The sequence below is a fragment of the Triturus cristatus genome, chromosome 3_1 (assembly GCF_964204655.1).
Source record: "Triturus cristatus chromosome 3_1, aTriCri1.1, whole genome shotgun sequence".
Classification (NCBI taxonomy): domain Eukaryota; kingdom Metazoa; phylum Chordata; class Amphibia; order Caudata; family Salamandridae; genus Triturus; species Triturus cristatus.
The window spans coordinates 1,151,068,378-1,151,095,217 of record NC_140583.1 but is presented as its reverse complement, the minus strand read 5'-3'; the positions used below and the strand labels follow the sequence as shown (position 1 = coordinate 1,151,095,217).

Sequence of the window (26,840 nt, the reverse complement as noted above, 5' to 3'; positions counted from 1 at the left end):
GCCTTAAAGGTGTCCCAGAGTACATGGCCTTTAGTGTCTGGAAGGCCATTTGTTTCAAAGTATGTTTGAATTGCCTGGCGTATTTTGAGATGGGCATGATCCAAAATCAATATGTCCGATACATTTGCGGACTCTAGCAAGCGAATAAGTGATTGAGCTAGGAAAAAAATTGTCCATACGGGAATAAGATCGTTGAACATGTGTATAAAAGGTGTAATCCCTTATGCCTTGTTCTGCATAACGCCACTCATCTAGAAGGCCCAAGGCCTCAAAATCCTGCTTGAGTGCTGCAGACATAGCCCCGATACCTTGAAAGGAGGACGAACTGCGATCTAGATTTGGGTCCCAGACAAGTTTGAAGCCTCCCCTGCCCCCCCAAGAAGTATCGAGCCCGTTTCCTGAGAGACCACCTCCTTTAATAGGTTCCTAATGTATGTGTCTTGGGAGTGGTTAGGAGCATCAATATTGATTAATGTAAGGGTTCTGTTGTTAACTAGCACCTTAAGCTTTACGTACCGTCCTTCCTTATCCTGGGCACCCTGTATGTGTATGCCTGATTTAAGGAGACTGGCCACCCCCGCTGTTTTAGATGTTGAGGAGGCCCCTGCTTGACCAGGGTATTTAGATGTGTCATGCATTTCGTGTCTGCCTGCAGAAGGTGAGTTTCCTGCAGGAAAATGATGTCTGGGTCTTGAATCAGGAGGTAGCGCCAGACATGGCGACGTTTATTAGGTGCATTAAGCTCCTTCACGTTAAGGGAAAGACATTTAAGCTGCGCCATGATCATTCGTGCATGGGGAGAGACTCCATTCTAAAACATTATTTCCCCACCTCGCTCCCCAGGGCCTCCCCCATCCAACCAGTGAAGCATAACCGGGATGTGGAGACAGTGGAAAGAGGTATGCCCCCCCCCGGAATCCACAGGGAGGAAAGAGGGGAGGGGAAGGAAAAAAAAGGAAAGAACAATTCAAACAGAACAGGCCAAACGGGCTACAGTAGACCATTCCAGTCCTGGAGGAGCCCATTGGTATGGACCTGGGCAACCCTGAGGAAGTCCTTCCTCGTATGCACCAATTGAATGGCGGGGGTGCCAGTGGGATCGTGTAGTTGGTCATTACCGCTCCGTCCAGCGGCGGACCACTATATAATGACCAGGAATAAGACTTAATCCCTCCCCAAGAGGTTCCGGGGATTCTCGTTACAGAAGCATGGCTAGGCGTATCTTGTCCCAGATTCGAGAGGGCTCCCTGGTCTACCAACCAGGGGAGAGGAGTTGCCCTAACGGCTAGGACGCTCGACATCGGACCTGGGGAACTGGGTTTGAGTCTCGGTAATGACGCCGAACATACTGTGATTCTCAGCAAAGCACTTAATCTCCCCGTGCCTAACAAAGAATGAATGTGTGTCCTAATGTAACGTAATTGGTGCTATGTAAAGCGCTCTGATACCTGATTGAATTCGGGTCAAGTTCGCTCTATATAAAAAACTCTGCAACTGCAACAACCACACCCACAAATCAAGTCAGTAGTCCAGAGAGATTGTAAATATATAGGGTTGGGCACTTGTCGTTCCCCCACTCAGATGTCCAATGCGCTCTGAAGACCATGTACCCCTGTTCAGGAAGCAACGGGGAAGAGGCACCAGAGGCTGGCCGGGGACCGCGCCCCACCCACGGATTGAAGATGGTGTATAATGTCCTGTTTAGCCTGCTGTGAAATGCCGCTTGGCCTCAAGGCCTGACCCGGAGGGGGGCACAGTAAACCACTCCGGGCAGAGGGGGGACCTAGGGTGGGTGGCCCCCGGGGTTGGACTGGAGGGCCGGGAATCGGACTGCAGTTGGAGCAGTTGTTGAGCCTCCTTCAAGGATCTGAAAGATCCCCGTTTATCCTCCCATGTGAAGATCAGGGAGAAAGGGCACCTCCACTGATACTTGATTATCAGATGTTTCAATTTGTCAGTAACTGGTTTAAATTCCCTGCGTCGTTGCAGAGTGACTGGGGCTAGATCCTGGAAATTTTGAATGGGTCCGATTTTTCCATGGACGTACGGAGGAGTCCCTCCTTCTCTGTAAAGAAGTGCAATCGGGTTAAGATATCGGTGATAAGATTCGGATTGGCACTGGGACTTGATGTGCTCTATCTAGTGTAGGGGGGAGGCATCTTCATCGCCCCTGATCTCCTAGAGGAGTTCTGCCGTATAAGTCATTATGTCCTGGCCCTCTGCGCCCCTAGGGACCCCTCTAATGCTCAACTTGTTCCTGTGGCTCCTATTTTCCAAGTCCTCCTGTTTAGTTTGAAGTTGTATGTGCTGGTCTTCTAGCATTGCCATGCGGCACCAGAGTTCCTCCTGGTCCTCCGGTCACGTGTGAGTGTTCGTTCAAGGTTGTCGACTCTGGTTCTGATTTCCTTCACATCTCGCCGGATGTCTTGCAGGAAGGACTTAAATTCAGATTTGAATGAGCCAATTTCTGCCTTTGTCTCCTGGAGGAAATTGTTACGATTCCGTCCCCCAGTCCAACTCTCCTCAGGATTCTGGTGATGCAATAGGGGTTCCACCTCTTGACACCCCCAACTCCTGCACTAATGGCACGGAAGGTTAGGGTGATCAAGTGAGGGAAGGGAAGGAAGGGTACAGCGGGGAGTAGAACCTGTAAAGGAAAAAAACATACAAACACGAAACAATACATTGGCATGAAAGGACTACTCTATTAAATCCTCACTGAAAAGGAATACATCTTCTTTGGGATACCAAACTGATACTCCTATACTTATTAATGTTAGCACCAATATGTTCTCATATTCATACCGACAAATATCACAGAGCCACGCCCCCAGCACCAAACATTCATACGTGGCACGATAGCAGCTGAGGACAAAATAACACCCCTTCCCCTTCTTTGTGATAATGAAATGTCTCGACAAGGCCTCATGGAACAGAACTTTGTGATTGACTGCTTGCTGCGTTCATTGGCCTCACGCAGCGTTCCAAAAGGTTCAGAGAAACCCCCTTTATAAACTGTGATTAAACCTAAGTGCCTTCACACTACGGTTGCTTCACCGCCAGTGGAAATTGCTTACAAAAGAAAGGAACTACTGGGATTCCCCCCGCTCCCCTTAGCAAGGTCTCAGACGGGCGTGTAGGAAAGAAACTGTTCACCCACAATTCTGAACTAAATCACCGCGCTCTCAGCGTCGGAGTCCGTTGGTAACTCCGTGTGAGCGGGAGTCTCCGGAAAGGAAAGCAACTTGACAAACCTCCCGCCTGATGCGGAAGCACCGAACACTTATCTGGCCGTACAAACGTTGTCTCCTGTTGCAGCGTCGGATAGACGTCTTCAGCAGCAGCCCTGCTGCTTTTAAGGTGCACCAGAAGGGCGGCAGAGACCTGGATAAGCTCGTCAGCTCTATGTCTCTCACCGCGAAGGAGAACCGATTCCTGGCACTTCCTTCGGCAAACGGGATCTGAGACAGGCTCGCACTCCGGAATTACGCACAACCTCCTGTGCGTGTTCCGTTTCTTTTGTGCACGCGGGTCCTCCCCCTCCCGGTCCTCGGGCATTCTGTGGATTGTAGGCCAGGCAGGCGCGCACTACCCGATCCCTGACAGAAATTGGTTATGAAGGCTTGTGTGAGGGGGCTCTCCTCAATCCCTGCCAGGGGCGCCGCCAACATGGGGCTCTGTTGGGACACCGCATTAGTTGGTTTCGCCCAGAGGGAGGCAACTGTTGGTTCTTTGAAGACACCAGGAGCAGTGTCCGTTCCCCCTTTGATATGGGGCATGTTTGACCGGGAATCCCGTTGGCCCATGTGGTCTGCTCTTGGGGGCAATCTCCAGGTCATTAGTTCAGGGGAGGAAGGGGAAACTCCCCCGAAAACCCCCAGCCAAGGGTTATCAAGAGGAACCATCCAGTGTTGTAGCCTGGAAAAGCGTTAATCATTCTTTGATTCTGGCTTGAAAAAAGTTTGCAAACCTTCCCCTCCTGTCAAATAGCTTTATTTCGATCCCATGTAGACATTCCCCCATGTCTTTATTCTTTTGGTCCTTCCCACTCTCATCTCTAGCACATGGATCACCTTGTCGTTCACCTCACTCTAGCTTTCCACTCTTGGGTCACCTGATTTGCTACTTTTTGTTTTCAGGCCATTCTCCTTCTTGCCTGGATCCTCTGGGATTGCACCTTGATGTACCACTCCTCACAAGATTCTCTGTTTCCAATTCTGTGGTGACTCATAACACTCCATGCTTACCCTGCCCAAATCTTCTGCGCCTTTCCTTTTTTAGCCTTCCTGACCTAGATGTTCTGATCTTTCACCATGCCTCACCTCTCATGCAAAGATGGGATGTTTTGCTACTTCACCTCCCTTGCAAGAATTCAAAGGATCTACATCAGGCTCCACCCATCCCAAAGCATTTGCAAACAGGGCCTAATCCAATGATATAACTTCTACTGAATAATTTAACAGTTTCGGACTGTGATTTAGATATGATCTGTATTTTGTGTATCAATCCGCATCACTCATCAGTTATTCAGTTTTCCCTTTTTGCTAGTTCATTCTTTTCCTACTTTGTTCATTGACCCCTTTGGATGTCGCTGGAAGTAAAAGTGGGTTCTTAGGGTGATCCTGAGAGGAAGTGATAATGGAGACGTTTCTCTCCCTATATCAGGGGTGTTGATACAATAGGGAGAGCAGACATCCTCTAGGTACTGTCACTCATTTTATTTTATTTATTTTTGCATCAGTTAATTAAAAGCATTGCAAAAAGAATAATAAATAACAATAAATGTGTCATTAAAATAGAAAGAGGTTACAATGTACACTGGCAACTTCCAATTATGACTATAAACCTAATGTTTTAAAGGTGCTTATGAATTCTGGTCCATTAGAAAATTAAACAATGACATTAAGATAATAAACTGTAAGAGTTGGCACAAGCAAAGCTTTCTAGTAAATTTAAAATAACTCTTGATTACAGGCACTCTGCTCTAGACCTTGCTGACACTATTTGATAAAACCAGCGAGGAATCTGATGAATCTGCAGTTCAAGATGGGATCGTCTGGGCTTAGGCACACAATGCCTGTCTGCAGGTTCTTATCCCTCTTGAGATAAATGCTGCTCTCAATAAAGATCTTATTGGGTCCAGTAAGACTGGACAAATACAGACCAGTTGAAATAGATCCCCTTTCTGTGATCCACATAGGCGACTGGCAGAGCTCTCCTTTGGTTTCTGTGATGGTTATTTTGCCAGGGAGGGAAACACGCCAGTGGCAGAAAATACAAACTTTTTGCTTCATATGTCCTGCACATGTTTGGCTTAAGTGTAAAGCTGATGTAATCTGCTTATAACCGTTGACTAGTATTCACACTGTAGTGTCTTGCGAGTTATCAATGACTGAACCCTTTTGGCTCCTGACAAACTCCATAGAACTGTGACCTAATAAATTGAATGTATTAGTTAATTCTGCTTTAAAATGTTGATTTCGCAGCTACAAGCAGATAAAGACGTGTGATACTAAGCTCCGTGTGTGGCATAGTCATTCGCTGGCACACTGGTTGGAAAGATGCTACAAATGACGATGAGATTGGGGATAAGTAAACCAAAGAATGACAGTGCTGTCTCAGTTTGCCATGGTCCAGGCAAACAGCTTGTGTATACCATGTGTGCTGCTGTCAAAGTACAACATTGAAGCTGAATGCATGTGGAGTCAAAGAACAGTTCCAGCCTCTGTGAAGCAGTTGAAAAAGAAAACATTCACAGAAAATCTACACATAGTTGGTCGAGAATCTGTTGGTCAGGCCACATGTAGAGGTACCATGCGACTACCCAACATATAGCCATACCGAGTATAGAGTGATAATGCTGTGAATACAAGTGCTGCCAAACCGAGATAAACATGGTGTCAAAAAGTAAAAAGCGACAGCCAAGAGCAAGATAACGCTGCGATTAGGAGTGCTGAGAGGCAAAGTTCAACTAGGAGTAAGCATGTGCCTAGAGACACCAGAAGCAAAGCCGCTTAGATGCAAGAAACCATTGTTTGCTTACTAGAAGTAATGTTTTTTACTTGCTGAAACAAGGTTTGACTTTGAATGCAGACAAATGTGAGTTCCATAAGACAAAGCTAACATTCTGTGATCATATGTTTTCTGATGTGGATATGACACCAGATCCCATTAAAGTACAAGTGCTGTCAAATGCTGATCCCACACAAGATGTTTCTATGGTGCATTCATGTCTTTGAATGGCCAGTTACTGTTCTAGATAAATGCAAGACTTTGCCACTGTATGTGCTCCATTGAGAGAGGTGATGGAAAAGAACATTTCATTTCAGTGGCTACATGAATGTGAGAACAGCTTTAAGAAAATCAAACCAGCCATTGAGAATGCTACTGAAATGGCTTATCTAAATCCGAAACTTTATACAGAGGTTGTTGTTGATGCTAGCCCAGTTGGGTTAGGTGGTATCCTTGCACAGCACAGTGAACAGCTGCTCGAAGGCATACTGTGGAGTTTGCAAGTAGGAGGATGTCCCAACCAAAAGGTGTTTACTCGCAACCTGAAAAAGAAAGTTTAGCCATGCTATGGGCGTGTGAACACCTCCATGTATTCCTGTATGGAAAGCCTTTTACGCTGGTAACTGATCATCAAGCTTTACTGACAATATTTGGCAATCCAAAGGCCAAGATGCCTCCTCGCATTGAACGTTGAGGACTACGACATCAAGAGTACAATTGTGCATCTTCCAGGAAAGGATCATAACCCTGCTGACTACTTTTCCTGAATGCCCATTCAAGGCCATGGCACTCCATCTTAGTCAATTGAAGCTTATATCAACTTCATTGTAAAATGAAACACACCAGCTGCCATTTCTTTAGCCCAGATTATCACTGCCACAGCCACCATAGTGACATGCTAAAGTTGAAATATGTATTTATACGTCAGTAGTGGAACCAGCACACTCGACCTCTCACCAGTGAAGGTGAATATCAAAAATACAGAAATGTCAAAAATGAACTGTCCATAACTCAAGAGGGAGTTAAGTTGCAAGGGTCAAGAATCTTGACTAAAGGGAGTCTAAAACAGAAAATTATTTAAGTGGCCCACAAAGGACATAGGGGAATCTTTGCCACAAAACAAGCTCTCCGAAACAGAGTCTGGTTTCCATATCTCGATGAGTGTTTAGTTTAGTTTATTGTACAATTAATAAAAATTCACAATATAAAAACTTCAAGAAGAATACGTTTAAGCCTTATTTACATTTGTAGTGTGAGTTTAAGACAAGAAAATAATTGTTCTCTATAAAATCATGAAAGTCTCAGTTGCTTTTAGGTATTGACCATTTATAAGTTTATGAAGTCAAGGTGCCTTAGTTTGCCAGGCGAAGCTGTAACTTGGCAAGTGACTTAACGTGCTGTCCTTTATTGGGTTGAGGTGCTGTTGCTTGCTGTTCATTAGATGAGCCATGTGGCTAGTTCGGGAGTCTTCTAGCCACTGTATCAAAGTACTTTGTCAGTCTGCAGTTTAGCTGAGTCTCATCGGGATTAAAGCACAGCATCACAGCCTGCCTGCAACTTATGCCCTTTTGATTCCATGAAGCTCGAAATAAAGTGCACCTTATGTCTGTCAAAATTGGGCAGAGGCAGATTATGTGTATAAGGTCCTCTTTCCCTGCTCTACAAAGTCGGCAAAGATGGTCTTCTGTTCCCCCTTTTCCAAGGTGCCAAGTGGGGTAGTATTGGTAAGATCCCTAGGCGCAAGTTTAAAAATTTATTTTTTGTCGCCTGCGTAAGGCCCGTTTTCAGGTATTCCTGCGGTTTCAGAGCGTTATAGTCTTTCAGCACAGACCATCCATGGGCCCTCTTGGCCAGAGTTTCTTTGTCGTCTATGGATGATATCATTTTGGTGACATTTATCTGACCACATTTTTTAAGCTTTTAATGTCTGTAGATGACTCCCAGAGATTTATTAATCCCAGCGTCTCCAGCGATTCGTTTAGATATTTCCTGGTGGGGGAGTTCTCTCGGGTGGAGAGTTCGGTCCAAAGATGGGCGTTTAAGGATCCTTGATCGGCGCTTCTGATTTTTCGCCAGCTTTTTATGTAGGCACCTCTTCTCTCCACCGTTTGTCTCTGGAGTCCGAATTCAAGTCGAATTTGGGCAGGGGAGACGTAGTTAGGCAGATGGAAAATTGCCCTGTATGCTTGACTGATAGATTTGTCTAGAACCATGGCGTCTTTCCCTTGCATTGATTCGCTGCCGTATGTGAGCATAGGCTGTAAACGTGCTCTAATCACCTGTAAAAGGGGATCCGGTGACCGGTCAGGGAGGACTTTCTTCAAGGGCTTCATTGAGAAGTGGAATGTTGTGCCCTTCCGTCGAATAGCCTCTAGTTGGTATTTGAATGAACCTCTGCTGTCTAGAAGAACGCCTAGGTATTTGTAAGTGGTTACACGGTCTAGCCTCTGTCCGTCCAGAAACCATTCCTGTGTTTTTGTTTTGTTATAGTTTACTGACCTGACTTCAGATTTTTTTAGGTTAATCTTTAATGCATTGTTTGTTGAAAATGTATTAGTGGTGTCCAGAAGATGCTGAAGTCCAATGGGAGACCGACTAATAAGGACCAGATCATCTGCGTATAAGAGATTAGAAACGACGAGTGAGTTTAGAAGGAATTAAAGGCTTGACATTATGCAACTGCCTGTCTATAAACATTACTCAACACACCCTAAACCTGTCAGAACTCCCAAAGCATGCCTGGAAGGGATTAGCCATCGACTTTTTCAGTCCATTCAACTACGGACATCACCTGATTGTAATTGTGGACAAATATTCACGATTTTCATTAATTGAGATTTTCTCATCCTTCACTCAAGAATGAGTAGTTGAGGGACTGGATGGCATCTTTGCGACATGGGGTGTTCTAGCCATACTATCTGACTATGGCCCACCTTCTAATTGTCGGGAGTTCAAAGACTTCTTAGAGCATCTGAGTATAAATCATCAAAAGAACAGTCCTTTGTGGCTGCATGCCAACAAACTGAAAGATTTACAGTACGCTTAAGAAAGGTGCAGCGTTCTGCCCTTGAGAAGCTAAGTTTCCAAACTGCGTTAAACTCTACATTGAGAGCTGATCATTCAACGCCTCACTAGACCACTGTGAAAGTCTGGCAACATTGAAGTTCCGGAGAGCAGTAACAACCAACATACTCCAGTGGATCAATCCGAGAGAAAGAGATACAAAGGCAAGTTGTACGAGGGACTTGGTTCAGAAACAAAAGATGAAAGCATATGCTGACCAAAGACAACATGCGAAGAGCATTGTCTCCCAGAAATCAGGCAGAGTGCCCCAGTGCTTAATTTATCAGATAAGTATTATGTATTCAAAGCTTTATTCGAGGAATATACTCATAAAAGCACAAACATACATTTAAAATACATCACATTAAAAATGTTCCTATTTATACATACTGTTAAAACAGTTGTGCATACATAAACAATAAAAATCTTTGGTGTACATTTACACAGAGATTACTTGTTACCCCAGTTATATTACATTAATAGAAATTGCCCTCCGTCTAATGGACCATGCCCACCCCAGATACTTTGCTGTACCCAGAACAATAGGCATATCAGTGGTGGTGCAAATAATTCGTAGCGCCTCAACACCCCTGGTTGTCCCTAGATTTCTACAAACAGGAGCTAACCAAACTCTTCTCGGGTGGCATAAGCTTTACACAGGAATAGAAAGTGACCTATATTTTCATCAGTTGCACCACAAACCGGGCAGCACGAGGTGGTTGAACTCCTCCACCTACCCGTCAGTGATCTCAGAGGAAGGGCACTGATCTTAACTGGAAGAAAAGCTTCCTATCCCCTGGGTTAGTAATACTGTCCCAGTATAGTTCCAATACAGGACACAGTTTGATTTCTAAGAAACGCCCCGCCATTGTGTCTGATCTCGTTCTACTCCAGAGTCTGCCATCTATCCAGTCCCAATATAAGCTTTTAATTATGTTTTTACTTGGAAAGGGTTCCCCAGATGGATTATCCCATAGATTGGAGAGGCCGAGGTCACCTAGAGCAGTCCTAAGATTTTTTAACCAGACTATTTTATGAAAGGTGTCCGCTTTAATTATGGCAAGGAACCCCTCTGCATAATGCCGTATCTCTGGGATAGTCCAGAGGCGTCTTCAATAGAGAATCGGGCGCAATCGCGCTCGGTCACTAACTGATCTTCTCCCTAAATCAAGACCAAGCGGGATTAATGGTGTACTCTGAGAGAGAGACCCGTGATTCCCCTAAGGAACCTATTCTCCGATATTTGCAAGGGGAGAAGCCTCTCAAAACCCCACAGCTCAACCCCATATAGGGCAGACCCGATAGCCTTGGCATCGTATACTGCCAGGACTGGTTTTATAGGCTTTGATTTAGACTTTTTGTGTTCCACCCGAAGTGCCCCCGAAATCTGTTGATGCCTCAGGACCGCCTTTTCTATATGTTGAGACCATTTTAGATTGTTTGCTATCTGCACCCCAAGGTAGGTAAATACAGTAACCACCTCAAGCTCACAGTTGTTCAGAAGTATTTTAGGCCGGGGTCTACGTTTTGGTGAGAAGGCCATCCGCTTGGTCTTGCCCACATTAACTTCCAGGCCATGTTCCCCACAGAAAAGATCGAAGATGTTTAAAGCTCGCTGCAAGCCAGCCAGTGTTTTAGACAAAATCAGCGTATCGTCGGCGAACATCCGGATCGGAACCCTGAGGCCCGCCAACGAGGGTGCATCGACACTGGCATCCAGCATCCGAGCCACAATACCGTTAATAAATAGGGAAAAAAGCAGGGGGGCCATAGCACACCCCTGTCGTACTCCGCGTTCAATCGGAAAGTCGGCAGATGATTCACCATTCATACCCCACTGAACTTTGGCGAAAGTACACTCATGCAGCCTCATTATCAGAGTGAGTAACTCAGCCGGAAGGCCTATTTCGCTCAGAACTGCCCAGAGCTTTCTCCTCGGTACCAGGTCGAAGGCAGCCCGCAAGTCGACAAAGGCAACATACAGGCTGCCCTCGCCGAGCACCACCGTCCCCCACTGCAGCAGAGCAAAGCGAAACACCTGGTCGACTGTGCTTGTAGCCCGCCGAAAACCAGCCTGATAAGGGGACAGGGCGTTGTTCTCATCTACCCAGTCCATTAGTCGATTTACCACCATTCTCCCTACCACTTTTTGGATAGTGGCAATCAAACTTATCGGCCTATAATTGGCCGGGAGGGACCGATCCCCTTTTTTATATATGGGTATAATATTTGCTCCCTTCCATAACTCTGGGACTGCCGTTCCCTTCACAATTGCATTTCCCAAAAGGAATACATACCTAGCCCACCTCGCCTTATCGTTTATAAAAACATCAGAGGGTATCCCATCTAGACCCGGGGCCCTTCCCCCTTGGGCAGAGCATATTGCAACTTCAGTTTCTTTAAGGGAAAAGAAATTCCCAGTGGGGAATACAGCTGAAATTACTTCCACATCCTTAAACTCGGTAATCTCAGCATATTGGGGTTTGAAATAATCCACCCAGGCACCCTCAGTGACATTATTGTCGGGTTTATTTGGAGTTCCACCTCTACCCCACTTGACAATATTCCAAAATAACCTGGAATCCTTAGCCCCGAGGCCTCCTTTAGTTCTACCCAATACTTTTCGTCCCATGTTTTTTTTGCTAGCGATACGCTAACCTTGTAGTGCTTCCTAGCCTCGCTAATCGCTGCCCTGTCCCTATTCCTGATTGCTCTTCCCAAGCTTAGCCTGGCTTCCCTGCACTGATGATTGAACCACCAAGCTGGTTTGGGTGGTTGTTTCCTATTTATCTTGCGGGACCTCAAGAAATGCGGTTTTAAAAGGGAAAAGAGTTTATTGTGTATGTCCGTTATTTCCCTAGAACCTGGGATTACGGGGTTTGCAGCCTCCATAGCAGCGATTGCAGTATCCACCTCGGAACTTATAAAGTCCATAGATTCTGCATTTGCCAATACACTCGGCCAGTTAAGTCTGCGCATGTCATTAGCCATGATAGGCATTGGGCCGTCACTTAATTGAGGGTTCCCTGATATGGCCATCCACCAGTTATGGGTCACACAGAGGGGATTGTGGTCACTTTCCAGTCTACCCTCGATTTTCATGTCACATACCAACTGCCACAAATTGAGGCTGCAAAGGACATAGTCTATCCGACTTTGGTTATGACCATTGTCGAATGTACAGGCATCTTCCCTATCGCCCTTCGTCCTCCCATTTAGGGCTCTCAACCCATGTTCCAGGCAAATGGCATTCAGTTGTAATATATCTTTCGTCCACCGCTTAACAGGAGCCAGATTTAAAGTCGGAACACCCCATTGCGTATCCTCCTCTTGCCCTAGGGGATCATCCGAACTATCCAATGGTTCGAAAGTCCTATTTAGGTCACCAGCTACTACAACTTTGTTACCCAGGGACTGCGATTCCAAAAAAGTGGACAAAGCCTCTAGAATGGGTGAACTCCCAGTGGTACTGCCCCTGGCATAGATGTTGTATATATCTATCCCTCCCCACTTTTCTGAGGCTATTCTTAGCATTTGGATGTCCTTACAACCCAAATCCACCACTTTGATTGTTATTTGAAGACATTGCCTTATCCAGATTGTAAGGCCTCCCATCGGTCGACCCCTAGCGCCTCTACTGGCCGGGATTGAAAAATTTAAGTAACCAGGAAGAAATATAGGGTCACAAGCCCATGTCTCCTGGAATAAACCAACTTCAAAGCCATTGACGAAATCCATCCAGTTTTGGGACATCAACTTGCTACTCAGCCCCGCGATGTTCCATGAAAAAAACTTCCCTAGACTGGGGCCGTCTATGGGTACTGCTCCTACACAGGACATCCCAAAGTCGTTTGTTAAGATTCCGTCATATCCCTCCCTCTCTCGGGTGGTATCCTCAGTGTTGTGATCAACCTCCTGGGTGCCAACAGTGCTAAGTGTAATTAGTTCCTCATTTTCAGAGTCCCCAGAAATTGAAATACACTCCCCACATATTTTCTCCAAAATCAGTCTCCCAACCAGTTCTCATTTCATTTGGTTCCACATTTTTAGTCAAAACAGTTAACACAGGCTTCCCACATATATCCCAACGGGTCATACCTTCCCTACTGTTCGTGGAATAATCGGAATTTGGTCAATAAACCCACCCCGGATCTTTCATCACTTCAAAACGATTGTATGTTGGTCCATTATAAAAGTTGCACCGTTGTATGGGTACAGTGAAAGGAACAAACCCTTTGGGAGATTGTTATAGCAACCTAGTTCACTGATCATACCAAATTGATCACCTGTTGGTCTTGGATATAAGAATGTAAGTTCAACAACACCAATTCCACCACTGCTTGTGCCCCAATTTTGCTTCGTGATCAGACGTGCCACCCTAGGATCTTGAAAATTAACAACTATACACTCCCCCCCCCCCCCCCCCCCCCAAGTGCTTAGGAGTACAACCTATCCAGTCTGTCCTTCTCACTCCAATAATCAGCCCGTCCACTTCCCCGGGCAGTGGTCTATTTACCTTTAACCAGTGCATTACCTTGTTTTTTAGCATCTAGAAGGATTCTCTTTGCCCGGCCAACAAAGGTGGTACATTAGTAAGGACAGCCACGAAAGGATAAGAATGTGGAGTGAGATTCATAGGAGGTATCCTACGGGGTGCCTTCATCGGGAGGGTGTTAGGCAGGATAATGGCAGGAGCAGCAGGACCGGATGTTGGAATACTTGGTGGTAGTTGGGAACTAGTCAATACAGTGTTATTATTTTTGGAACTGTCATTGTTACCCCTAGCAGGAACACCAAGACGAGGTGTTGAAATGCTTGGTGAGGGTTGGGAACCATTAGATACAGGATTGCCACTTTTGGAGCTATCTTTATTACCTATAGCCACAGTATCAGGCAGCTTGTTTTTTTTAGTGGTATTACTACTTGGACGGTCCGACAAATCTAAATTAGTCTTGGGGATATGTCCCTTCGACTGAGGCCTACTTGCAATGCTGACTACGGGGGGAGGAGGCTCAGCGATGGACACACCATTTGCCTGACCATTTGGTTTCGGAAGATTGATACTATCCCCCATCCTAGGGTGGGACTTGATTAGGGATTTGGTGGAAAAAAGTTATCTAGAGTAGCCTGCTCGAAATGATCTAACCGATCAGCCAATTTTTTAACTCATTCCTCAATAGGAGTCAAGAGAGACCTCATCAGCCTCTCCAACTCGTGGAGCAGGGGTGGAGCAGAAGATAAGGTCTCAGTCAACACCATCGCTGAGGGGTCATTCGTGTTAGATACAGGACTAGCCGGAACAACTCCGTCTTTGACAATCTTAACCCCACCAGAGCCAGCCCTAATAGACTCGCAGGAAGGGCGTAGACATATTCCAACCTTCCTTATTTTTTTCGGATGTTTAGGAAGATAGCACTTCTTCGGGGCAGCACTTCTTTTATTACTTGGTTTAGTTTTAGCCACGTGAGTTGACACACTCGGTTGGGCAGTGGTCACCTGCCCTGTAGGTAAACCAGTTAGTATAATGGACGAGGTAGAAGGCAAAATGGGCACATCGTGACCCACAGACGAGCCAGCCAACAACTCTGGTGAAGGGGGAAAGGTGTAAGGCGTTTCCAGTACAGCTGGCAGGGTTAGGGATGACCGGGGAGGAACCAATGCCGGGAAACCCTGAGGTGGCCGTTTCTCCAAAGGAATTTTAAGGAGTTCAATAGATAACCTACGCTCGGCACGCCTCTCCGCCAAAGCGATCTCTTTGTCAATATCTAGGGTTACCCGACTAAAGTATTTGTCTAGAGGACCCAAAGTGGCTGACCCCACCTCGGCCTGAGTAGAGATCTGGGCAGTGGTATTTGAAGGAGAAGACATACTTTGCAGCCAACGAGCTTTAAAAAGAACAATACTATATAAACAAACACCAGAGGTCTCTAGATACAGGGAACGTACTGTAACAAGTGGTCAGAAGGCGCAATGTCAGAGAGCGGGCCCAGCCCAGCCTCCTTCAGCCCCTGACGGCCACAGACGGTCCCGCCCTTGTCCCGGGCTTCTCCCGGGACGCTCCCGCGCAGCGGAAGTAAGCTCCACTGTTATAGATCAGACGTGACGTGCAGGGGGCGGGGCTGACAGGGAGAGCGGGCCAGGTGTTCTCAATCGGCCAGGCAGGGACTCCTGGGAGACGGAGTCCCTGCAGAAACGCTTGCAGCCCTGCCCAAGAGCCCCAGCACAACACAGACTGCACAGCCTCTCCACAGATTCCCCAGCGGCAATTCCAATGAAGCGGGACCCGCGAAGCGGGTCCGGCGAACAGTGGGCTCAAAAACAGTACAACAGCCCAAGGCCAAGAGTCCAGGAGCAAGGGTCCGTCAGACGCACCTTCAAATCAGCAAGGGATCAGATAAGTGCCAGGGCCCTGACCAAGAGGCCATTGCAACTTGCACCAACCATCGCCCTAGTCATCGCTGCCAAAACAACCACTAACCATCTCTCTCACCAGTAAGTGCGACAGTTCAGTTTATTCCAGGCCCCCAAAGCTAAAGGAATGGCTGGGGAGGTAGGTATTCGTAATTTTTAATGTATATTGTATTCATAAACAACCGTTGTTCTGCTCATCTCTAAATTAGATGAGTAGTGCCACCATGTGGCAGACTGTCATAAGTGCAGTTTTGACAATTAAATGCCAGTGCCGGGCACTGTAAACCAATTAAGTGCCAGTGCCCAGCACCAGAAACCACTGGCTCAAATTAAGCACTAGTGCTCGACATAAAATGCAGAAAAGAAAATCCGATGCTCGCTTTGATGCAGAACCTTTCCAAGTGGTGTTGACCAAAGGACACATGGTGACTGCCCAGCGCCCTGGGAACTCTATTATCAGGGACTCTTCTCACTTTCAGCATTTGGTCATAGTTCATCAGATCTTCATGGTGAAGGGAAGCCTGGCTCTGAAACACCAGTGACTACTGCTGCCTTTTTACCATCCCAGCAGATCTTGGATCATGATGGTGATCGATCCGACTGTGTCGTGTGAAGTTGAGACCGAACAGTTCTAGCACCAAAGAGATAAAAGAGATTTAAATGTATATATGTGTATATCTTTTGTAAAATTGGTAAGTTTTCATTTAATAGAGGCGGTATAGTGTCTTGTGTCTTAAGCCATTGCCCGCCGACCCTCTTAAGTCATGCGAATACCTTGCACTCGCCATAGTTAACAACGACAAACAGCTTTGCAAGGTTCATACATTCTATCACCCACCAGGCAAGAATGAACCTTTTATCGGCCACTTAATGGAGATCATCACAGCAAACAGCTCCCCACACTCCTATGACATATTCCTAAGAGACTTCAATTTACACTGGAACAATCCTAATGACAGCCAGGTCAACATCATCAAAGACTTCCTAGCAGACCAAAACCTAGTGCAAGCCTGCACGCTTCCAACACATGGGAAAAGCTCCACACTAGACTGGATCATATCCAAAGCTAAAGCTGTGAGCTTGACCTCAATCATGCCTTGTGACTGGTCAGATCATCCCATAATAACCTTCCAAATTCCCAGAGTACTAAAGAAAAGACCCACTCAACCAATCGAACCCAAACAATGGGTGAGGACCACAAAAAAAGTGGACAATGAGAAGCTGGTGTTGTTATGTAGGAGAGATCTTCCCTCTCCCAGTAGTATGGCAAACGCCAACGAACTCACGGAGCACTACAATGCGATGATGTCACAGATAATGGACACTATAGCACCGTTAAAACTAAAACGAACATCGGACAAAGATAAAAACCCCTAGTTCAGCGACACGCTAAATGAAGAAAGACGCAAACAGAGCGTAGCAGAAAGGAAATGGAGACAGCTACCATCATCCCCCACAGCTAAAACTGCTAAGAAAAACCAGAAGCGCCTACAGTAAAAATATTCTGAAGTCAAAAAGATTTCTCCAAAACAGAATTGGAAAATGCAAAAAACAGACCTAGAAAACTATTTGAATTGGTTAAACAGCAATCAACCCCATATACAACAAGCATTGGCATAGCCAATAGGTCTCGCCTTTGGGACCTTATAAGTGTTTAGCAATGCAACAGTTAATGTTGTTGCACCAAGGATATCGTTCTACATAACTAAATACTTATAAGGTCCCAAAAGCGAAACCTATTGGCTATGTCAACGCTTGTTTCATATGTCCTCTCCATCTTTAGAAAATGCCTTTCTCTTGGCTGCCAAGTGCCCCATTGCATAGCAACATTAGCCTCTACGAGCAATGAAAAACACCGACTAATAAGTACCAGAATGAAATATGTGGTTGGCGAAAAAAGTGCCAATGGCTTTAGGCAGGGCAGAACTGGGGAACAAAAAAACAGCGCCACCAAATATTCTCAAACCAGCCCAGCGCACTTCTCTCCCTCGCTCAATCTCTCTCCACATCCATCCACTCTCTCTTGTTTTCTCTCTCTAATCGCTCTCTCTACCTCCCTCTCTTCCGACTAGAAGCACCCCTGCGCCTGCTACAATAATCATCGGGGAGCTGGGGGAAGGTAGGGAGAGACAAGGGGACCTTCTTCAGTTTCTAAAACTGTTCTTGTTGTTCCTTTGCACTTTTTTTTTTCGATTAGGCGGTTTGTGGCCACCCCATTCTTAACCCTTAATCTTGGACAGCCTTCCCTCCTTTCAAATATTTGTTTTCATTATAACTTCCTGCCAATGCAGCGCAAGTGTTCGGAAATAGAAAACACTGTGAAATATTCAATTACACTGCCCAATAAGAGCTTGCAAAGAAAACTGCTGTTTGCAATTTGGATGTTTATTTTGCTCGTATTGCGCATACTGAAGAACTAAATTGCCCCTCGGGAAGGGGCACCAAGATGGTATAAACTCAGAATGCAGACACCGAGAATATAGCCGGCATGAACAGTACACGCTGAAAAGAGAGGCCGGTAATGTCGACAAGTAAATAAGAGCTTGCCTAAATGTCGAGGGGTCTGCAGAGTTACAAAGGTCAGGATCCCGTCCATGAGCTGCAATAGCTGGCGGGATTCATATGTAGTGCCCAGAAGACAGTCCCTAAGCAAATTAGTTGACCAGAAGTGGCATGAATGAAGTATAATAATATAGACAAAATGGGACATCCGTAAAAGAGGTAAAAACATGGAGGTGCAGAGGAAAGGGGCGAGTATCTTTAGTAATACCACTGTAACTGTTTCCAATATGCAATAGAAACAAGCACGCGCGCCTCGCGCTAAAAGTGGGAGGGTTGAGGGGGGTGCGGCCCAGAGCACATAAAGCATTTCCCTTGTGGGAGCGAGCCAGGGACACCATACGTTTGCTAGTTAATTACAAACATATGGTGTCAAAGCTCGCTCCTGCAAGGGAATCGCCAAACGTGTACGCATTGCCATTGAAAGCAATTCAACGCGTGCACGTTTTTGGGACACAAACTGAATCGATGGCTAAAGGTCTTTTTCCTAAGCAGTGCATGCGCGCTGCGTTGGCGAGACCTAAAAAGGAGCTATAAAGGGATACAGATCAGGTCGCCCCCCCACTCATAGTATTACAACACAATATAGACCTGATCCCTTAGCTGAACATGAATCTTGGAAATCCCTTCATCATAGTTTGGTCACACAAGTTTGTGAGAGTAAACGGCAGCTAAAATTATACTGTCTGTTATAGGGAATCCGTGTTCGCCTTTCTAAAATTTATAATGAACTCAGTCTCCCCCAGTCAATCCCACCCAGTAGTGTGAAGCATCAACAGGTAAGAAAAAGTGGTGAAAACGTTGTGCCTCACGGGAGTAACACTATGGGAGTATGCAGATAGGTTCTCACCTGCACACTCAGGTTCTCATCATTAGCAGCTGCCAAACCACAACAAAAATAGTGTAGAAAAGTAAGAAAAAGACCAACGTGCTCAGTATGGTGTATCGTGATGCCAGCATTCGGATACCTTATCCATGTGCCTGACTGTACCAACCCTATAAGGAGTAACGGGATCTGAACATGAATACCGCTATTCCAAATCTAAAAACGAGCTAAACATCCACTAGCTATCCTATTTTATTATATGCTGTGGGTCTGCTCACATTAAAACCAAAACACACTGTTGCCTACTATCTGTTGTGTTATAGAGGGCCAACATGTTTCATTGCCAAAGATAAACTTACAGCAATTTCTTCAGGGCAGGGGTCAGTTCTCGCCACACTGCAACAATTTGTATATATTTTTTTCCCGGAGGAGACAAAGACAACACAACACAAATCAGTCAGCACGGTATAAAAACACACAGTTGGTGTAGGAGCCAACTTCATCTCATGAGTATAATTACCGGGTTGTTGCTCATCGTGGGCATACCTGCAACCCCCTCTTTTGTGAATGTGTGCGTGTTCACACTCGCAAAGTCTGTCACCACTGCTGCTTAATGTCAGCCTGTGAAATAATACGGAAATGAGTTACTAGCCCGTATTATGTCAATTCTCAAAAAAAAGATGTACATATTCTCTGCTCGATCTGCTCATCGCTTTCTAACACCATCCGACACCATCGGGTATAGTGCCACCACCTTTTAAAATACTCGGGGTATGTATCTCACATCCACCCACTAGGCTCCCTACTACCGCTCCATTCTTACTAATGCAGCCTCAATAGAATTTAAAAAAGAAACAGGTTTAAAATGAAACGGCAGATTACAGTCCCTAGTTATGCCGCTTACCGGGTATTCGAGAGTGTGTGGCATCCGCTCGACACCTCCCGGTCTCAGTCTCGGCCGGCTCATTTCAACGAGCAGCATCAAGCGTGCGCACGTTTGGTACCGCCCCTCTCATTGCCGTTCCTGATCTAACGGGACAGTGGAGGAGAACACGGTCGCCATCTTAGAGTGGCTACAGTAAACTATTGTGTACATGTTTGTAAAACTATTTACACGGAGGTCGAGGGTATCCTCGAAAATGTTTATACATTGAGCCATAATGCCTCCACTGTTAACTATGAACAAAACAATGTATAAACAAACCAAAAGTCGGGTGTCAGTCTATACTCGTATCGATGCAGTTATGACAATTTGTGTGTATGACATATGGTGGGTGGGGCCAGGTTGATACAGCGCTCCACTCCAACAAGTCTCAATGGTCTAACAGATGGATACCACCATGTCGACAGATAGGTTGTTTATGTGGGTCCCAGCTAGTATAGGGATGTTGTGACTTTAATATGTTCCTACTCTGTTTCATTCAATAACGCCATTCAGCCCATGTTGGTCCACCCCCTCCTGATAGATCCTTGTGCTTCTTTAGTGCCCAACCTGCTTTCCATGCTGTATTGGTCACCCACTACCTTTTCCAGGACCACCCACTTAATCTCCTTATAATGGTGCTTCTGTGATAGAAAGTGTTGCACCAATCTGGTGGTCAGTTTTCCTGATTTTAACGTACTTAAGTGCTCCTGTATTCTGATTTTGCACGTCGTGAGTCCAATGAGTAGGAACATATTAAAGTCACAACATCCCTATACTAGCTGGGACCCACATAAACAACCTATGAACAAGTCCATACAGATGTAATCTTAACATGACTATAAGTGGGCACAATGTGTATATGTTGGTGGTGTCGACTTGGTGGACAACGTAGATGCAGAGCTTGCTGCGCTCGGCATGTGTTTTTTATATCTAAGTACATGCAGTAGATTTATTCATAATGTTGGGACACTGTGCTTTGAGAAACCAGCTATTAGTTAATTGGTTAGGGTGCAGCAGGAGGGCATGGTGTGAGGATGTCTTTGTATATCCATCTGTTAGACCATCAAGACATGTTGGAGTGGAGCGCTGTATCAACCTGGCCCCACCCACCATATTTCATACACACAAATTGTCATAACTGCATCGATACGAGTATAGACTGACACCCAACTTTTGGTTTGTTTATACATTGTTTCATTCATAGTTTTTTACAGTTGAGGCAATATGGCTCAGTGTATAAACGTTTTCGAGGATACCCTCGACCTCCTGTAAATAGTTTTACAAACAACATGTACACAATAGTTTACTGTAGTCACTCTTAGATGGCGACTGTGCTGTCCTCCGCTGTCCCGTTGGATCAGGAATGGCAATGAGAGGGGCGGTACCAAACGTGTGCACGCTTGACGCTGCGCTTTGAAATGAGCCGACTGAGACCGGGAGGTGTCGAGCGGATGCCACACTCTCGCTGACCTGGTAAGCGACATAACTAGGGACGGTAATCTGCCTTTTAATTTTAAACCAGTTTCTTTTTTAAATTCTATTGAGGCTGCATTAGTAAGAACAGAGCGGTAGTAGGGAGCCTAGTGGGTGGATGTGAGATACATACCCCGATTCATTTAAAAGTTGGTGGCACTATACCTGATGGTGTCGGATGGTGTTAGAAAGTAATGAGCATATTGAGCAGAGAATATGTACAGCTTTTTAAAAAAAAAAACACAAAGTGGGAGCTTTTTTTTTAAAACACCGAGTGAGAGAATTGGTATAATACGGGCTAGTAGCTCATTTCCGTATTATTTCACAGGCTGACGTTAAGCAGCAGTGGTGACAGACTTTGCGAGTGTGGTCATGCGCACATTCACAAAAGAGGGGGTTGCAGGTATGCCCACGATGGGCAACAACCCTGTAATTATACTCATGAGTTGAAGGTGGCTCCTATACTAACTGTGTATTTTTATACCTTGCTGACTGATTTATGTTGTGTTGTCTTTGTCTCCTCCGGGTAAAAAAAATATATAAAAATCGTTGCAGTGTGGCGAGAACTGACCCTTGCCCTGAAGAAATTGCTGTAAGTTTATCTTTGGTAATGAAACATGTTGGCCCTCTATAAGACAACAGATAGTAGGCAACAGTGTGTTTTGGTTTTAATGTGAGCAGAACCACAGCACATAATAAAATAGAATAGCCAGTGGATGTTTAGCTCGTTTTTAGATTTGGAATAGTGGTATTCATATTCAGATCCCGTTACCTCCTTATAGGGTTGGTACAGTCGGCACACGGATAAGGTATTCGAGTGCTGGCATTACGGTACACCACACTGAGCACGTTGGTCTTTTTCTTACTTTTCTACACTTTTTTTGTTGTGGTTTGGCAGCTGCTAATGATGAGAACCTGAGTGTGCAGGTGAGAACCTATCTGCATACTCCCATGGTGTACTCCTGTGAGGCACTGCTAACCTTTTCACCACTTTTTCTTACCTGTTGATGCTTCGCACTACTGAGTGAGATTGACTGGGGGAGACTGAGTTCATTATAAATTGTAGAAAGACAAACACGGATTCCCTATAACAGACCGTATAATTTTAGCTGCTGTTTACTCTCACAAACTTGTGTGACCAAACTATGATGAAGGGATTTCCAAGATTCATGTTCAGCTAAAGGATCAGGTCTATATTGTGTTGTAGTAAACAGCAATCAAACAAAACATACAAATCCGCACTCGAAGCAACAAAATCGCAAATTAGCTGTGAAGAATTTGCATATTTCTTTACATCCAAGGCCACGTCTCTGGAATGTGAGCTTAAGTCAGCAGCTCCTACATGGGAGGCCTCTCAACCAAATATTTCTTCAATGCCCAATGATTCAATGCCCAAAAACAAAGCTTATTTGTCCACTTTTACGCTATATGACCAAAACGACATCCTGAAAACCTTATCGGCCATTCAGCCCAACAATCACTTCAATGACCCACTCCCTGCAAAATGTGTGCCTCACATAGACCAGGAGATCATCCCCAGCTTGACATCGATAGTCAATACTTCTGTGTCTCAAGGATCTTTCCCAGACTGTCTAAAAATGGGACAAGTCCTTCCCATCATAAAAAAAACGACAGAGAATCCCGCTGAACCTAGCAACTTTCGGCCAGTATCCAACATACCCCTATTAGCTAAAGTGATTGAAAATTGCATTCAGCAACATCTAAGTCAGCACATATCTCAATTCCAACTACTAGACGATTGCCAATCAGGATTTAGACCAAACCATAGTACGGAAACGGCAATTCTGCACATAGTAGATGACGCATTACTCGCTCTAGACCAAAATAAAGCATGTCTGTTAATCTTGCTTGATATATCATCCGCGTTTGACACAGTTAACCACGAGTTGTTGCTTGAACGTCTGGAGAACAGGATGGGTTTTTCTGGGAACGTTCTTGAATGGTTCAAGTCCTACTTGAGGAATACATCTCAAAGATTTCTGGTGAATAAGAACCTGTCAACTTCATCCCTCATTCAGATGGGGGTTCCTCGAGGATCAACCCTCTCCCCATCACTATTCAACTTATATGTGGAACCACTAAGGGAAATACTCCACCGTGCCAACATCCTTTGCCACATGTACGCCGATGACAGGCAGATTTACATTAAGATCTCCTCCTTGGAGGAGATCAGAACAATGAACAAGGCTCTACGGGAGACGATGCAATGGCTAACAAGAAATCAGCTTAAACTAAATGCAAAAAAAACAGAATTCCTCCTAATTTCCCCCACTTAAAGCCTGCCCAACATAAAAGAATGGACCAATTTGATCACTGCACTCAATTGCACCCCGATCATCGTAGAATCAACCAAATCTCTAGGAATAACGCTTGACCAAAGTCTGAACATGCAGTCATACATTAACACGCTGGCTAAAAATGCAAGATTTCACCTGAGCTACATTAAGAAATTGAAACCTTTCATCGAAACGGCTGACCTCAAAATGGCAGTTCAGGCATTAGTAATCTCGAGGATCGAATACGGATGTACAACACTTTCTGGGCTCCCCAAAATTGCAACAGCACCACTAAAAGCCTGCCTCAACACAGCAACAAGGCTTATAACAGGGTCCAAAAAATTCGACCACATCTCTCCTCACCTGAAAGCACTGAACTGGCTACCTTATGAAGCCAGAATTCAGCTCAAACTGGCGTGCATAACACACAAAGCTCTACACTTCAAGTCACCAAGATACCTAGCGCAGAAACTGGTGATCTCTGGGGGAAACAGATAATCAAGGAGCGCCAGAGATCTTGTGCTGAAACTACTGATTTCCCGCAACAAAAAAAATCTTACAACAGAGCGTTCTCAGGTGCCGCACCAAGAATATGAAACTCGCTACCTCCAGACCTCAGAAGGTTACCCAACCACGCAAGATTCAAGAAAGAAACTAAGATCTTCTTAATGAGTAAATTCCTACCGTAAACATGACCGAGCATCCACACATGGCTCGCCCAAATCCTCTCGCCCAAGGTCACAAGCGCTTTTCACCAAGAGCTAATTTCATTTGTCCTTACAGGGTTTTGCTTCCCTTGAGGACATGGTTCCTATAGTCTTACAGCCTGCGAACGTTCTATAGCAGTTATCAAAAGATGTAGCTGTGACAACTTTGAACTGGACTAGAATATTTTAAATATCATAGAGAACCCTGTACTGGAAAAGTTTGTACTGGAAAAGTTACCACGTCCTAAACTGTGAAGCGTTATATACCCTACGGTGTCAAGTTCCTATACAAAACACTGAATAAATAAATAAATAAACTCTTCTGGCTCCTGATGAACTCAGTACAGCTATGATGTAATGAACTGAGTGTATTGCAGTGAAGGCTGCTTTAAAATGTTGAGTTCTCAGTTGCATGCAAACGAATAAAGACGTGTGATACCATACGCTGTGTGTGGCATAGTCACTGATGGGTACCCTGGCTGGGAAGACGCTACACACACGGGCTGTTTTTTGTCAGGGCCAACTTGTCCTCGATCAGAGATTGCCTCTTTGCGCTATGCTGTGTTACTTACTCATCTCCCCTACTGCTTTCCTTCACAGACTCGCATTGCTAAACGGGGACGCAAGCTGGTGGATTACGACAGCGCGAGGCATCACTTTGAGTCCCTGCAGAGTGCGAAGAAGAAAGACGATGCCAAAATTGCAAAGGTAAAGAGCCTGAGCTTGAAGCATTGCTAGATGACTATGATGCTTATGAGAGAACATGGGGACTGTTGGGAGATTATGAAACCTCTTTATATGCCAGCCCGGGACTGTTTGTTTTGATTAATTTTTTTTTACAGCATGAAAGTATCTTGAATGAGCAGTAGTATAAGAAAAGTTACTGAAACTGAACCTTGAGGTTAGAGGGAATGTAGGCATATGAGAAGTTGCACCGCGCTCTTCAGTGGGGTAAATTGAAGGCATGGAATAAAACTATCACGGGGGCACCCATGGGCAGAAAGTCTGCAGGGGTCTCTCACAAGGACAGCAGGCAGACTGTGTTTAGGGAGCACTGCTGGGAGGGTGAGAAACTGATTGCGGTCCTTGCACAGAGTGTTGGAAATATTCTTACAAAGTGAAGTCCAGCAGATGAACTAAGGGCAGTGGGCCTTCTAGATGCAGTGATAGGTTTGATGCTGTGCATGGGGACGGCGAGGCCACTAGGCTTGAACTTGTGCTGAGTCGCTGTAGTCTGGCACAAGACCATACAGTGCTGTCCAAAGGGGGGGGGGGGGAGGGGTTGACTGATTAATATTGTTGGCAGACCGATGTGGGGTTACTGTTGATGGCCTTCCCCCTCATTGGTCAACACCAGAGCTTGAAGAGTAGGGTGCCTAAAAGAATACAATGTGAAGGTGAAGTCTGGTGTAAGACAGAGCCCCCGGGCTAAGTATATGAGAAGGAGCACGGTGGCGGGGTGGATAGGTGTGCGGATCTCTGGCGGCTGAGTACCAGGCGCCCCTTGACGCTGGAGGGCACAGAGCGACCTCAGGGGGGATCAGCAGCATGGAGCGAGGAGAGCAGAGGAGAGGACTAACGGGAGCATGGAGGCGAGGAGGAAGCCACGGCGACCGCTTAGAAGCTACTGGGGCAGGAGGCTGAAGAGGGGTGGGGTTGGGGTAAGTACCATGACTGGGAGAGAAGTGGAAGCACACATGTGGGGACATGGTAACTCGCAAGAGCTGGGGGGTGGTCCACAAGCTTAGGAGCATCTGAGCAGGCAGCTGAATAAACCGAGGAAAGAAAGCCATGTATTTATGGGTTTAGGAGTTTATAAAGCTATTTGTGTAGCTGTCCGGTTACTTTGGAGCTCTCGAGATGGGTTTAAACAAGCATTGGCATAGCCAATAGGTCTCGCCTTTGGGGCCTTATAAGTATTTAGTTATGCAGCACAATATCCTTGGTGCAACAACACCAACTGTTGCATGGCCAAACACTTATAAGGTCCCAAAGGCGAGACCTGTTGGCTATGCCAGTGCTTGTTTAGCAGTAGTAACTTGCACTCTTAAGTTTGGCTCCACTCCTTTTTCATGGGGCAGAGATGTGTAAGTGTACACTTTTGAGTAACTTTACACTTGGATTCTGTGAAAAAACGTAAGCAGTAAATTTACTTAAAGGTGTAAGAGTAAACTTACACAAGTAACTTACCCATAAGTGTAATTTACTTTTGTGAATAGCGCTGTGCAACTTTAGATCTGGAAGCTCCAAGTCAGCAGTGGGAGCTTCAGGTCAGATTGGAGTAAACCTAAGTTCATTCTTTGTCCGGTACGCACTTCCTACTAATAAATTAAAATTGCATAGTTTTCTATCTTGCCATGAGGCAGTTCATCTGCTGTGTTTTTACAGAGTGCATTTAAGCAAAACATATTGACGTTAATGACAGTAACGGTACAGATCTAAAAGAAAGGGAAGTTACTGGTTAAAAAGCCACATTTTAATTGACTTTCCTAAATATGATTAGGTTGGGTTTCAAGCATATGGTAGACAGTTACATGCTTTGGCTGCTGCAACATTAAAGGATCTGT

At 45.4% G+C, this 26,840-nt stretch overlaps 1 protein-coding gene across 12 annotated transcripts in view; it reads left to right on the top strand.

The window, feature by feature from the left end:
• BIN1 (bridging integrator 1) overlaps positions 1–26,840 on the top strand; it is a 555,217-nt gene that overhangs the window by 296,081 nt on the left and 232,296 nt on the right. For all 12 annotated transcript variants that reach the window (XM_085646006.1, XM_085646002.1, XM_085646003.1 and 9 more), the window contains exon 6: positions 24,874–24,981. In XM_085646006.1, the coding sequence (XP_085502132.1) occupies positions 24,874–24,981 (108 nt within the window). The remainder of the gene's footprint in view (positions 1–24,873; positions 24,982–26,840) is intronic.